This window comes from Suncus etruscus, chromosome 10, assembly GCF_024139225.1.
Source record: "Suncus etruscus isolate mSunEtr1 chromosome 10, mSunEtr1.pri.cur, whole genome shotgun sequence".
Classification (NCBI taxonomy): Eukaryota; Metazoa; Chordata; class Mammalia; order Eulipotyphla; family Soricidae; genus Suncus; species Suncus etruscus.
The window spans coordinates 87831167-87846839 of NC_064857.1; the positions used below are offsets into that span (position 1 = coordinate 87831167).

A 15673-nucleotide genomic window follows, 5' to 3' on the forward strand; every position below is an offset into this window, starting at 1 on the left:
CCTGCGCTAGCCTAGGAGACGGAGTTCGATCCCCCGGTGTCCCATATGGTCCCCCAAGCCAGGAGCGACTTCTGAGCGCATAGCCAGGAGTAACCCCTGAGCGTCACCGGGTGTGGCCCAAAAACCAAAAAAAAAAAAAAAAAAAAAAAAAATTTACAGCTCTAAGATCCATCAAAAGTCTCCATTTACCGGATTTCTTTTTTTATAGTGAATATAGGTGAATTCCATTGAGAAAAAAGGTGGTTCAATATGTCCTATACATAGCTGTTCCTCCACTAATTCTGTCAGCACCTTTAATTTATCAGGTTTTTTTGGGGTTTTTTTTGGGGGGGGCACACCCGGCTGTGCTCAGGGGTTACTCCTGGCTGTCTGCTCAGAAATAGCTCCTGGCAGGCACGGGGGACCATGTGGGACACCAGGATTCGAACCAACCACCTTTGGTCCTGGATCGGCTGCTTGCAAGGCAAATGCCGCTGTGCTATCTCTCCGGGCCCTAATTTATCAGTTTTAAGGGGCCACTGACCTGTCCAAATTGGTTCGTCAGATTTCCATTTTATTTTTATTGGTGCTGGTTTTTATGGTAGTGCCCCTACTAAAAATTTTGGGTTTTTAAATCAAAAGAAAGTTCAGGCTCTTCTGGAGCTAATGGGATGTGGAATTCTGCTTTCCACTGTTTGTGTAGGTCACGGCCCCACAGGGATGGTGAAAATGGGCTCACGTGAAGTCTGATTATTGCTTTTTGATTTTCTGGGCCGTAAAATATCATAGTCCTCGTACTCAACAGACAGGAGCTCAGGCCTCCTATTCCTTCTAGCAAATACAGGATTTCCTGAAGAGGCCAATTTTCTGGCCATTCTTTATCAGAAATACGGTAACCTGAGCACCCGTATCTATCATTCCATCAAAGGGTTGCCCTTCCAAGTGAAGTTTGATTTAGTAACCAGAGCCATGATTGGGTTTTGAGCAGCACCCGGATCTGTGCTTCCAAAACCTTCAATTCTAGTCTTATCTGAAGCCCCAAATTTGACATAAGGCACTATTACTATCTGGACAATCGCTTCTCCTTTTTTAAAGGTCAATGTAACTGGTACAGTAATAACTACAATGATCTCTCTCATAGAATCTGAGTCAGTGACACCAGTGATTACTGATATACCCTTTATGTTGAGGGAACTTCTGCCAAGAATCAAACCCATAGTATCTGGGGGTTGGGGGCCCAAAATGCCGGTTTCTAACATGTAAGGGCATGCTCCTGGATAAATTGTAATGTCCTCTGGGCATAATATGTCTAATCCGGCACTCCCTGATGTGGAGTGAATTAATTCCCTTATCATGATGAATTTTCTTGGGCTGGGCTTGGAAGGATTATTGTCTGTGAGCTTTGCCCCTGATTTGGAAGGGCCTGGGGGGAGGCCCTGTGGACGGTTCCCTGCATCTTGTATGTGTGTTCTTGAGGAGCTGAATTTATAAGGAAATGGCAATTTCTTTTGATATGCCCGTTTTCCACAATGGTAGCAGGCGATTTGCCTCCTGTGGATTGTGTTGAAACCTCTACTTAGGTTATTATCAATGAGGTTTCTGGATCTGCAGTCTTTCGCCCAGTGGTGACCCCTTTTGCATTTTGGGCAAAGACCTGGTTTACGGAAAGTGTCCTGTCCGAGGGGAGTAAGGCATCATTCCCTTGGTAACTGGGAAGGTTTGTACTGAATCTAAGTGGGGTGGGGGTTGAGGTTCCCCATAGACATTCCAACAGGCATAAAGGAAATCATTCACATCTGCCTTTTCATTTAATGTATTCAATACTAATCTACAGGCCGAATTTGCATTATGATAAGCCAAAGATTTTGCTAGGAAGTTTCTCAAGCCAAAGATTTTGCTAGGAAGTTTCTCATCTTGTAACTTCAGAGCATCTCTTTTTTTTTTTTTTTTTTTTCGGTTTTTGGGCCACACCCAGCGGTGCTCAGGGGTTACTCCTGGCTGTCTGCTCAGAAATAGCTCCTGGCAGGCACAGGGCACCATATGGGACACCAGGATTCGAACCAACCACCTTTGGTCCTGGATTGGCTGCTTGCAAGGCAAATGCCGCTGTGCTATCTCCGGGCCCACTTTAGAGCATCTTTAATCTTACCTACAAACTCTGCATATGACTCATAAGGGCCTTGGGTACTTTTTAAAGTTTCCTCTACCAATGCTGTTAGAATCAATTTTTTCCCATGATGACAATGCAATATCCCTAATTAAATTTAAGATTTCTTTAGGTAAAGCTGCTTGTGTCTGAATATTTGCAAATTGATTTTCTGCCATCAATAATGCATACAATAGAGTAACACCTGCCACTTGCTTTTTCATACCATCCAGGCTATATAATTTGGCTTTTACGCCTTCTGAATAGTACATTTCCCATTCAGTTCGCTGTTTAGACAGGTATATTTCAGCGATTTTTAAAATCATACAAAGTCCAAGATGAGTTATGACTCCAAAGTCTTAGTAACTCCACACTGTATGGCGATTTTGGGCCATACTCTTTACATGCTTTTTTAAAACCGATCTAATTCTTCCATCTGATAGGGTACATAGTTAGAAACATTTACCCTGTGTAAAGGGGATGAGGCCGGATTAGCAAAATTACTCCGAATAGAGCTCTGAGGCTGTGCGTGTGATTCATCGTCTGAATCTGATTCAATTTTGTGAATAGAACGAGGCCTCCCTTCTGGAGTTAGCACTGGAGGTTGATCATTGTCTGAATCACTACTGTCATGCAATTCGCTAGAATCAGACTTAACTTTTTGAGTTGTTTTTCTTCCAGCAAAAATTCCAATATTGTTGATGGTGGGGCTGGATTCGTCAGCCTGCACCTTGGTCTGAATTTTCGTTGGAAAGATTTCATTTTCCATACTGGTTTTACCCTCACCATTTCTACACTTTATATTTCCTAAATACCAGCCAATAACTATGCTCACAGTAATAACGTGAGCCAACACAGAAATTCCACAAATTATGACGGCTGGAGACAACGCAATTTTCATTTGAAATATAGACCACAACCATCCAACTGCAGTGATTGTCCTTAGATCAAAACCAACTAGTTTTAAACAAAATGGAATAATCCACTTGTATACTAGAGAACCAATGCTTAAGCAAAAAGGTGGCAGAATCCACATGACTAACCACAGAAACCATTTAATGGTCAGCAGAGGAAATTTTCAATGAAGTATTTCACTTAGTTATTGAGAGTCCAGATGTGGCTTAGTAGTTATTTCTGTTACAAACCACCACCAGCCCTACAGACATGAATGGAAATAAACTTCTGTGATTCAATGACTGTAAAGAGCTGTAAGAATTAGACTGTTCTTGTAAGGCTTGAGTGCATCCTTTTGGGAAAGCAGATAGATGATCAGAGCAGTGGTTGTCATTAAATATTTATTGGGTGCTTACTGTATTCAAGGCACTGGGATACAAAGAGGTATAAGACATGGCTCTGCCCATAAGGAGCTCACAATCTAGTTGGGAGAAACAAGACATAATACACATCAATAATAACACAGAATGCCTGAGCAAATGGTCAGTGAGTAGAGGGACTATGCTAGGGAAAAAACAGCAGGTTGTGTTGAAAAAGGAGCCATACACCAAGCATGGGACTTGAACTGGCATTAAGGAGGGTGCACCACACACAGAACACTAGAAGGAAAGTTCAAGGCAGGAGCTCTCTCTGGGTTTAAGAAATGAGGCTAATGTGGCCCACGTGAGGATTTTATCAGGGATAACTAGAAGAGTGACAGCAACTTTGCTGGAAAGGGGAGGCTTTTTTACACATTCTGTATTCTGGATTTGTATGTGGTATTGCGTCTCCAGAGGCAGGTTTAAATCAGCTCTATATTTTCACAAATCTTAATTTCACAGATATAATTGGTCTTTTTCTAATGCCTGCTGTTTCCTGGACAGGTGTTTCACTGTCTGAATGAAATCTTAGATCTCTGTCACAGCTTTTGCTCTCTGGTCAGTCAGAACCTGGGCCCACTGGATGAGCGTGGGGCTGCCCAGCTGAGCATTCTGGTGAAGGTAAGTGGGTCTGGCCACTGAAAGTCCAAAGCCCCATGCAAAGATTAATAATCTTCCCTCTACGTTAATAAAGCATTTCCCACTATATAAAAATAAACAAGACATTGTAGATTTAAAATGTTGGTATGAGTTGGTTCTGAAGCAGCTAATTCTGTACATCTTCACAGTGTTGAAAAAAATTGTTTAGCCCTCAATTATTCAGCCCACCAAAAAGCAGTAGCTTTGTTCTCACTTCCAGCCTCATTACTTCCTTGAACAAACCCTGTATTTCAGTGATAGTAATTATCTGCCTGTATCAAAAATATGCAAGCTTTCCCCAATTCCACTATAGAATACGGTCATTTTGAAACTACTAAGTTCCAAATGAAATTCTTCTAAGGAATGGGTACTGAGAGTCATTTTAGGAAATAATAGAACTGGGAATGTGGAAAATCAGTGGTACTTTAAATCTCTGCACAAGGCTTTCCAAAATACAGTACCTTGCACTCCACATCCTCCAAAACAAATTTTTTTGGGGTGGGGTATATTTGGGTCATACCCAGCAGCGCTCAGAGGTTACTCCTGGCAGGCAAGGGGCACCATATGGGATGCCAGGATTCGAACCACCGCCCATCCTGAATCAGCTCATGCAATGCAAATGCCCTACAGCTGTGCTATCTCTGGCCCGACATCCTTCAAAAAATTTGAGGTCAAATTGTTATATTTCAAATCCTAACAATCGTTAAGTTTGATATTTGACGTCTTTTCTTTGCAGGGCTTCAGCCGCCAGTCATCACTTCTGTTCAAGATTCTTTCCAGTGTTCGGAATCATCAGATCAACTCAGATTTAGCACAACTACTCTTACGATTAGATTATAACAAATATTATACCCAGGCTGGTGGAACTTTAGGCAGGTAAGAATCATTGGGTGCTCAATAGACTATGTATGTGGCTTTTTTGAACCAGAGAATTCCAAAGTTGGAAGATTTTATTCATCGTCTAAAACCAAGTGTCCTCATTTTGTAAATTAAGAACCTAACATAGAAACAAAGGGCTATGTCAATTTAACAATTTTAATTATTTTCATAGTAAAAGTCTTGAAGATAGTATAATACTTATCTGGTATAGTTGTTGGCTATACTGCGAGGCAGCTGTACTTCTCTTCTGTTAGGAAGCTAACTGGCTCTGCAGCCTTGACACCCTGCCTTGATGACCCCCAAACCTCCATCCATCACTGAAGAAAATGCCCCAGCTAATTAATTACACATTTAAAAATATCTAATAGTGGGGCCAGAGAGATAGCATGGAGCTAAGGCATTTGCCTTGCATGCAGAAGGATGGTGGTATCCCTTATGGTCCCGAGCCTGCCGGGGGCGATTTTTGAGCGTAGAGCCAGGTGTAGCCCCTTGAGTGCTGCCGGGTGTGACCCAAAAACCAAAAAAATTTAAAAATAAATAAAATCTAATAGTGAGAATTCAGGACTGTGCCTCTCAGAGATTTGCCCTACTCAAAACAGCTTACAATCTTTCCTCAAGCCAATTTTTTTCTAATTAGTTTTAACATTATAGTCAAAATAAACATTAAGATGACATCATTTAGATCAGTTTTCAACTGCTGGTCTAAAGATTAAAAAAGTTAAAAACGAACAACTTGCTTTTATCATCGGTTGCCCTGATTTCTATTTCTCTAAAAGTATATATTTGATGAGGCTTTTTTTTTTTTCTCTTACAGTTTCGGGGTGTGAAAATGCCTGGTTCATTGAAGTGAGTCAATTTAAGTAAAAATCAATCACACCTCCTTCTCTAGTCTGTAACAGAAGATACAAAATCAACATCTTGCTCATCTAGTCACTCATCAAATGTCTAGAGCCTATTGAGAGGATACAGCCCTTTCTCATACAAGAAATACCATGTTTATTGAACAGCCATGGATACAGATCTGTCCTTCCAATCTGGCAAGGTCTACCCCACCAGAAGAAGAGTTCTTCACTTGACTGAGAATGCTGGAGTAAGCTCTCCCTACTGACCATTCAAGATCTGTTACATCAAGAACTCTGTTTATTCGCTCAGATACCGAAAATCTATTATGTGCTGCAGGCCTCAATACTATTTATGCTGCAGAAAACAAGGCAATAAACAAATCTGAAGTATTTTGTGGCTTATGTGAGAAAAAGAACTGTATCTATAGATAGATAAACTGCTAGGTGTTACCAATAAGCAAGCAAGGTGCCAAATAAGGTAAGGCTTTCCCTCATTAAACATACTTGCCTCCAGAAAATTGAGAATCTTAAGGACTTGAATCTTGTGAATCTCAAGAATTTTACCAATAATTTCCAGTTGGTAAGAACAGTAAAAGGTAAATTCTAGCTAATAGTCACTTATGTATTTTTTTTACAAGTCTTAGAAAGTGATTGGACAGATGGTAGTATAATAATAGGTAAGGTGCTTGCCTATGTGACCAACTTATGTTCAATCCCAGATACCACATATGGTTCCCAAGCCCCACTAGGAATAATCTCTGAGTACGGTCAAGTATGGCCCAAATGCTCCCAGCAACCCCGCAAAAATAAATATAATTTTTTAGACCAAATTGCTATATTTCAAATTGTAAGAATCACAGGAGTTTGGAATTCTAATCTGGCCCATCGATCATGGGGGATCATCAGTGATCATGTAAGTATGAACAAAAGTAAGTCATTGAAATAGAATGCAGCAATCTGGTCCTCATCCCTACCACTTATTATTACCCAATCTTTGCTGTTGTCAGCTAATGATGGCCCTTCCCACGATTGCTTTGGAGTAGTTAGCAAACTGTGAGCCATCACCTATTTTTGTAAGTAAAGTTTTATTAGAACACAGCCACAGTCATTTACCTATGGTCTCTAACTGCCTTCATGCTTGCAATGGCAACACTGACACATTGTATGACAAATTCTAAAACATTTGCTCTTTGGCCCTAGAAAAATTGCTGATCTGCTTTGAGAATCTGAGGGCATAAATAGGAATGATGCTAGAAGCAGGCAAAGAATAGCTTCTAGCAACTGTGATAACAGTAAGAATAATAAAATACTGGACCTTTGGCTATTTCCAGATACTCACTGTACTGCTTCTGTGTATCTTTATAGAAAGTCATCCCATAAAGTTTATGGTTACTATCCATTCCCAGCAACTGGACTGTTTTTGTTTTTAGTTCTAAGAGTACCCAGAGGTCAGCTACTACTGAACTAAGCTCTAGAAACATTTTTTTCTTAATTGCTAGGAAATTTATAGCTATTCCCAATGCCACCTAACTCTTGGAACAGTCATTAATTTAGGCTTGCCATAAAATCAGATTTTGTTTTTTTGTTTTTGTTTTTTTTTTTTTTTTGGTTTTTGGGCCACACCTGGCAGTGCTCGGGGGTTACTCCTGGCTGTCTGCTCAGAAACAGCTCCTGGCAGGCACGGGGGACCATATGGGACACCGGGTTTCAAACCAACCACCTTTGGTCCTGGATCTGCTGCTTGCAAGGCAAACGCCGCTGTGCTATCTCTCCGGGCCCAAAATCAGGTTTTTATAAGCACTGAATTTTAGTCTTTTCACTCAATGACACAGAAAACTTAAAATTAATTCATTTTCTTGGTTAGCTGTCTTTCTACATGACAAGTCATGGCAGAGAAATTACTTTTTTGTCTTATATTTATTCCAATTTATTCTAAGACTGAAAAAAAAAAGAAGAAGAAATCCCAGTTACTACAACCAAAGAGATTCAACATTTATTTTATCATAAAAGTCCAGCAAATAAAACTATATACAAGATCCATGCAAAGAATCCAGTTACACACAAAGACACACTTAAAACCTCATTAAAACACAATCTCCACAACGGCAGGGAATAAAACCAGTGAGAACAAGTATCCTTAGTGAGAAACATAATCATGTTTGTATTTTGGATGCTGCTTAAATCCAATTCTCTCCCCAACGATGAGGCACTGGATGACCCACTCCTGTGACACCACGGGCAACTGCAATGCTTCCGCACACTTCAGCACCGAGGCCGGGCATGAAGGATCCGTCACCACCACATCAAACACACCTAATGCAATATCTGCAGGAGAGAAGACAGATAAGGAAAGGAAACCTAAACTTCCATTAGAGACAAATGTGCAATCTAGTTAGTACATCTCACTTTTGCACACCAAAGCCCTTTGCAAACAATACTACTGATCTCAACCAGTGACCGAAGTGATCATATGCCAAACTTATAGAAATATACATATATACCACACCGTAGCCCAGTGATTTACTCCAGTTCTTGCACTTATTCAAAGTGGAACTTTTTAAAATATGCTGTTAACGGATCAGGACTTAGGCCTTTGTGGCCTAACAGCTCTGGGTCTAAAGGAATCCTTAAAACAGTAACAACACACTTTCTGAGTACCTTTGTTATGGGCACCAGAATGGTGCTGCTTTACAGAGGCTGCCCCTCCAGTCATGAGAATCTCAGACCAGAGCTCCAGAAAGTTCTGCTGTTGGTCTGATACCAGAAGTACCTTCAGATTTTGAAAAGGGTTTTCACGGGGTTGCCTATAAAGCAAACATATAAAGAGCATGTTGGCATGGCAAATACTATGTAATAGCATTTTTTTTTTTTTTGGTTTTTGGTTTTTGGGTCACACCCGGCAACGCTCAGGGGACCATATGGGATGCCGGAATTCGAACCAATGACCTTCTGCATGGAAGGCAAACACCTTACCTCCATGCTATCTCTCTGGCTGTAATAGCATTTCTGCAAGGGTGTCAGCATACATCTGAATGCTACCAAAGCATCAATTAAGGCACATCACCATCCCCTCTTTAAAAAAATACCTGATTTTTGTCTGTTTTGAAGCAGAAACTAAATTAAATCATGCTCCTGAGCCTGTTTTTAAATGCCTTATTGCTATTCAACCTTAAAACCTTATAGGTTGAGGATATTGAACAACTATGAAAATTCTGACATTTTCTAAAGGTCCCAATATACCACACACAAGGGGAAATAAACTAGATGAACTATTAACGTAATTTCAAATGATCATTCTAGTTTCTAGAATCATCCTCTCACCTTAAAAAGCTTGCTATCTTCTATCTATTGTAGATGGGCTCTCAAATACTCACCAATCCAGAATTCTTTGTTCTTCAAGGCTGTACCCAGCTGGCAGCAGGTAATTTCGATAATTCTGTAGCTGGTTGGCATGACAACTGTCATTGACCCATACATGAGAGACACAAGGAATCCCACTGGCAAGGCACAGGAAGTACTTCCGGGTTCGACAGTGCTGATCAGCAATTAGGAGACATTGGTAGGCTGTGTTGCACTAGCATAAAATAGATAGTATAATTACTATGGAAAGTCACTAGCAGCCCTATTGAGCCCCAAAGGATAAATCTAAGTATTCCAAATACAATACGTGCTCTTTTGTCCAAGGCCTCGAACTGAAATTTTGGGACTGAGTGGATTCTTGATACTTTATCACCCTTCTATTGTCTAGCAACCCAAATCTTAAATCTTTCAAATTCAGACTCAGAAATAACAAATTTTGGGGCCGGAGCGACAAGCTAGCCTAGGACGGACCCCGGCAGTTCGATCCCCTGGTGTCCCATATGGTTTCCCCCCCTCCCCCCTAAGCCAGGAGAAACCCCTGAGCGTCAACTGGTGTGGCCCAAAAACAAAATAAAAAGAAATTTCTACCAAACATAAAGCTTAATCTACCTTTGTCTCCACAACAGAACTAGCCATTAACCCAAGATTCTGATTTCCTTATACATCTTAAAGTTTTCCATTTCATGCCACACTTTTAAGCAATTTCCAAATTCCTGAAATCTGACTACTGTATCCAACCTTCCCAGCCTCTTTAAGACAAGGCAGACTTTTCTAATCTATGCCCTTCTAGAAATCTTTGCAGACTCCTCACCTGGGCTTCATTGAAGTCTTCAAGAATATAGCCAGCTCCTGCTCGAAGCTGAGATTCAGTGTACTGCTTGTTAAATGGAGGAATTTCTAAAATATCTATATGAAAACAGATAGGATAGTTATTACTAGTGTTTGTTTTCCTATTTGCTATTTTATGCTTGCTTCTTACTGATTCCTTTCATTTCCCAGTTACCTCCACAACACTGTATCCCAATGACACAGATCAAGAACTTCCTCATGGATCAGGAAAATGTCAAGACCTCTAAAATCTGACAAAAGGGGCTAATGAGATAGTGTACAGCTGGTAAGGTCTTACCTTACCAGCACCACCCCATATCATCCCCAAAGCACCACCAGGAATGATCTCTAAGTGCAGAGCTAAGAGTAAGTCCTGAGTACTGCTGTGTAACAACAACAAAATTAAGTAAAATAGAATCTGATAAAAGTAGGGACAAGACAGGAGGGATGGAGATAAGAAATGAAGGTTGGTCCTAGACCTAAAAAGATGAAGATTTCTGCACTAATACTAACTTATGGGACTGTTTATAGAGATGGACAAGAACGCTTCCAATAGTGGACTTGAATTTGGATAATCTTTTATATCAGGAAATTCTGAAGAACATCAGAAAGTACCCTAAATCTCTCGTGCTGTAACTTAAGCTCACTTCTTCCAATTCTGCCTTCTTTTTATATTAAAAGTTTTCAAACTGCCACTTCAGTATTTGTATTCAGTCTTTGAGAAACAAGAATGACCAAACTAAGAGAGGGGTTAATAATTTTCAACTAATTAAGGTTAGCCAGAAAATCCTATTTCAACCTTTTTATTGAAAACTATCTACCTTTGATGCTCTTGAACATCAATGATTGCTCTATAGTCTTGAGGGTGGAGTAGAAGTTATGAGAGATGAGGCTGAAGAGTAATGACCATAGGCAATTAGAAATTGCTTCTTTTGACCAAATATCTAATCTGAGCTGTTTTCTTGTCCTTGTTAGTCAGATTTCTTGAGATCATTACCCATCTAGGCCTTCAATATTTAAGAAGATAATTGGATACTATTGTCAGTCACAGTGTCCATTTTGTCCATTCTCTCTAAATATTAGAAGAAATAATTTTCATCTCTCCCCACTGCAACTTTCAGTTTGATAAACAGTTTGTAACAGATATTAGGAATAGGAATGTATATATAATTTTAGTTTAAGACTGAAGAAAGGTACAAGAATTGAAAGGGACTTGAGGCTATTTATCTGAAGTCACCCCAGAACATTCCACATTCTCAAACCTTAAGAGAATGATTCTCAAGGGGCCCGCGAGGTGGAGCTAGAGGTAAGGTGTCTGCCTTGCAAGCACTAGCCAAGGAAGGACCGCAGTTCATCCCCTGGTGTCCCATATGGTCCCCCCAAGCCAGGGGCAATTTCTGAGCGCTTAGCCAGGAGTAACCCCTGAGCATCAAACGGGTGTGGCCGAAAAAAAAAAAAAAAAAAGAATGATTCTTGGGTGGAGCACAGCAGTAGGGTCTTTCCCTTGTCTGTGGCCAAGTAGCCCGAGTGCTGTTGGGTGTGGCCCAGAAACCAATCAATGAATCAATAAATAGTTTAAAAAAAGAGAGAGAATTTAGGGCCAGAGAGATAGCACAGAGGTAAGGCATTTGCCTTGCTTTCAGAAGGATGGCGGTTCGAATCCCGGCATTCCATATGGTCCCCCAAGCCTACCAGGAGTGATTTCTGAGCATAGAGCCAGGCGTAATCCCTGAGGGCTGCCGGGTGTGACCCAAAAACCAAAATAAAAAAAGAAAGAATTTAAAAAAATAGAATGATTCTCACCCTTGAAACACAAGTGGAGGTGGCAATGTACTCAGGAAGCTGACCTGTCTAGGATGACTGGTAGGATAAAATAAACACTTGAGTGCAATACCAACTCAGTCATTAGTTCTCAATAATGGGGAAATCATTTATTTGTCTCCTCATCTGTAAAACTGCTAGTATGATCTCCCATCTCTCACTGCATGGAGGAAGCAGTTACTGAGATCCCCAATTGCCATTTGCACTGCCTCCCCAAAGGGGCCATCAGGCTCAAAATGAATGGGAAGGAAGGAAAAGCACAGGTGTCAGACCCCCCCCCCCAAGCTCCCTAGGGCCTTACCCTCCTCTTCCTCACTGCTTCCTGGAGGACCATCTGGTTGTTTGGAGCGGCTGGTCAACTTGTCAGTGGTGGTTGCCATGGTGAGGAGAAAGGCATAACCCAGAAACAAGGTTTTGTTGAGGGGCAATGGCCCTCTTTGCTCCTCCAGGGTGGATGTTTCACCCACGTTGTCTCCAGCCTCACAGGGGCTCACAATCTCTCCTGCCCCCATCGCACCTAGAAGGGCAGAGAAAGAGTTACTAGAGGGATAAGATTACTGCCTGGGCTTATGCCATAGCACCAAGCACGATAAAATGGGTAGAAAATGTCCTGATGAAGAACCAGAGCAACAGTATGGGGGGTATAGAACCTGGGTTCTATCCCTGGCATCCCATTTGGTCCCCTGAGTCTGCCAGGGATGGCCCCCAAACAAACAATAAAAGGGGGACACAGAACTATAATACAGCAGGTAGGGCCTTTGCCTTGCATGCCGCTGACCTGGGTTCAATCTTCAGCGACCCATATGATACCCCAAGCCTGCCAGGAGTGACCTGACCCTTGAACACTGCTAGTGTGCCCCCCCTCCAAAAAAAAAAACAAACAACAGAAATGTCCCTATGAGCTTTTTGAGCAGTGAACAAAGAATATTCCTATAGTCAACATTCTTGGGACCAAATTTACAATGCAGAAAAACTATTAGCTATAATTGTTTTTATAATTGAAAACTAGTATTGATTTTATCTAGCTAAACCAAATACTAAAATTTTCTTTTTTAAAAAATGATAATTCTAGGGCCCGGAGAGATAGCACAGCGGTGTTTGCCTTGCAAGCAGCCGATCCAGGACCAAAGGTGGTTGGTTCGAATCCCAGTGTCCCATATGGTCCCCCGTGCCTGCCAGGAGCTATTTCTGAGCAGATAGCCAGGAGTAACCCCTGAGCACCGCTGGGTGTGGCCCAAAAAAAAAAAAAAAAAAAAAAAAGATAATTCTAGGGGCAGGAGCAATAGCACAGCAGTAAAGCAGCAAACACCAGACAGACCCCGGCATCCCATATAGTCAGTCCCCCGAGCCTGCCAGGAACGACTTCTGAGCACAGAACCAGGAGTAAACCTTGAGCGTCATTAGGAGTGATGCCCACCTCCCCCCCCCCCCCAAAAAAAAAGGTAGTTCTAATAAAGATTAGATAGCAATGTTTGGAACTCTCATACATTTTCAGCTCAGTGCTCTGATCCCCCCCAGGATCTATTGCTGTAACATTAAAAATAAAACAATAATTTATTATCAAGAAATATTCCCAGTAGATATTTCCACCTTACCCCTCACCAAGTTGGTGCAGTATGTGTTTTGGTAACTGAGTGTTGATGAAATAATATCAAAATAATATACGTTAGTCCCTGTTCCCACACCTGGGAGTGAGGAGAGAGGTGACAGTGACAAGTCCAGGACTCCCAGAACACCCATGCGAGGAGTGCCCCAAAAAGTCCTTGAGAAGAAAATGGATACCTGACTTGGAGAAGCAGAACCGTAGACTCATTAGGAAGCTAAGATGACAGGTCATGTCTCCCTAAAATAAAACCAGCAGCAAGAAAATAGTCTGACAGAGTCTGGATGAGACTGAAGTCCAACTGCTGGGGTTTGAATTCTGGCTTACTTTGTCACCCTGAGAAAAGTTAGTCAAATATCTTTGCCTCTGGCTCAACTGGAAAATGAATTCTTGCAACTGGTCCTCATAGAGATTATATAAGGTTCTATGAAACATTTTTACCCATATCTTATACAGGTTGAAACACAGCAGAGGTGACGGTAATAATACAATTCAAATACACACAGGAAAGAAAAAAAAAACCACTACTGAACCTCTCTCTTGGAAGACTGTACATTTTTATCTCCAGAAGCAACAGCAACTGGGGCAGAGACACAAGAGTCTCAGAAAACAAGATGGGACTGAACTTCTCTATTAAATGTAAAGTACAAGGGACTAGAAAAAGATTGTTTGGTGGCTAGTTGGGGAGAGAAGAGACACAGGCTGAGGTAGAAACTTTCAACAGAAAGTCTAGAGCCAGAGCGCTCTGAACACAAAGAAAAGGGGAACAGCTTCAAGAGGTAGAAGGAAAAAAACCTAAATAAAAGAGAGAAAACACGGGCTGGAGAGATGGCATGGAGGTAGGGCATTTGCCTTGCATTCAGAAGGACGGTGGTTCGAATCCTGGCATCCCATACAGTCCCCCAAACATGCCAGGAGCGATTTCTGAGCGTAGAGCCAGGAATAAACCCCTAAGCACTGTCGGGTGTGACCCAAAAAAAAAAAAAGAGAGAGAGAGAGAGAGAAAATACAAATTTCACCCCTTACTATATTAAATTTATTATTTCTTTCTCTTAGAAGCTACACTGAAATCAGCAAATGTTTGTGTGATCCAGACCCTTCTATGCTCCCTGAACTCTGACAGTGACACAAGAAAGGGGAACAGCAGGCTGTGCTTCAGGATTAACATGTATAGTGCAGAAATCCAATGTACAGCCCTAACAGATTACCATGGATCAAACTCCAGTCTCTCCAGCCGTGGACTGTATCTGCCTTCGTCTGAAGGAGAACAAGACAAAAGAAAGCACTCACCAGGTTTCACAGTGGCAGACTTCCGGCCTCGCTTGGCAGGGGACCGTTCCTCTTCAGAAACGATCAGTTTTCTTTTGCCTGAAGTAGCTCCCACGGAGGCTCGAGGGCTGTCTGTGGCCTTACGGGTAGGGGTTGTGCTGCTACTGCCAGAAGCAGTAGGGGTAGCTGGGGAGCTAATGTTACTGCGTCGTTTCCGCTTCCCTTCTACCAAATTGTCTATAAGATAAGCCAAAGGTTAGCTCCCATGCTCTAGGCTCCTGAGCACCATGAAACTGAGCAGACTAGATTCAATACTGCCATGCCCTTTCTTCTACCTCCCAAAGGGTCAAGAAGCCATTTCTTTGTTGGTTGCTTGGGGGCCACATCTGGCAGCACTCAGGAGGTCTGTACATCACCTGGGGGAGAGGGGGGTCACTCCCAGAGGTATTGGGACCATGTGATGCCAGGGATTAAACCAAACCTTTGATTCAATCATGTTTGCTAGTTATCCTGTAAGTTACTCTCCAGCTCCCCAACAGGCCTCTTTGAAGGTTATATTTTCTGTTTTAGTCTTTGCCACAACCAAAATGTGTTGAAGTCCCCAAGAAAATTGTGGAGGCAAAAATAAACTGAGGACTGAGGGCCAGAGAAATAATAGGATCTGTTTAGGTGTTTGCCTTGCATGTAGCCAACTTCAGTTTTATCTCCATGGGCACCTGACAGATGAAATCACTGAGCATATATATCAAGAGTAAGCCCTGAGCACCATCTAGTATGGCCAAAAAAAAAAAAAATAAAAAAAGATAATAATAAATTAAGCAAAAAAAACCCTGAGGTCTTATTATTTTGTACTATAAAGGAGACACAAGCAATTGAAGCAATGGCTTCAGAAAATGAGACTTAATCATCTCATAAACTACACAGGAATACCAAGACTTAGGGAAGCATCAGCAACTGTTCTAGAAATTACTCATCCTGTTAGAAACCCCTATTG

At 41.6% G+C, this 15673-nt stretch overlaps 2 protein-coding genes and 1 long non-coding RNA gene across 3 annotated transcripts in view; 2 read left to right on the forward strand and 1 right to left on the reverse strand.

The window, feature by feature from the left end:
* The window catches only part of TUBGCP4 (tubulin gamma complex associated protein 4), a 57952-nt gene extending 51772 nt beyond the window's left edge, over positions 1-6180 (forward strand). Inside the window, exons 16-18 of the mRNA XM_049782477.1 lie at positions 3943-4059; positions 4814-4953; positions 5771-6180. Of these exons, the coding sequence (XP_049638434.1) occupies positions 3943-4059; positions 4814-4953; positions 5771-5783 (270 nt within the window). The 3' untranslated portion in view covers positions 5784-6180. The remainder of the gene's footprint in view (positions 1-3942; positions 4060-4813; positions 4954-5770) is intronic.
* Positions 6181-7765: 1585 nt separating this feature from the next.
* The window catches only part of TP53BP1 (tumor protein p53 binding protein 1), a 90577-nt gene continuing 82669 nt past the window's right edge, over positions 7766-15673 (reverse strand). Inside the window, exons 23-28 of the mRNA XM_049782526.1 lie at positions 14701-14916; positions 12109-12324; positions 9970-10064; positions 9173-9372; positions 8457-8602; positions 7766-8123 (exon numbers count right to left, since the gene is read on the reverse strand). Of these exons, the coding sequence (XP_049638483.1) occupies positions 7936-8123; positions 8457-8602; positions 9173-9372; positions 9970-10064; positions 12109-12324; positions 14701-14916 (1061 nt within the window). The 3' untranslated portion in view covers positions 7766-7935. The remainder of the gene's footprint in view (positions 8124-8456; positions 8603-9172; positions 9373-9969; positions 10065-12108; positions 12325-14700; positions 14917-15673) is intronic.
* LOC126020928 (uncharacterized) lies at positions 11155-11559 on the forward strand. Its single transcript, XR_007499617.1, has 2 exons — positions 11155-11280; positions 11470-11559. It is a non-coding gene; the product is annotated as an uncharacterized LOC126020928 (long non-coding RNA).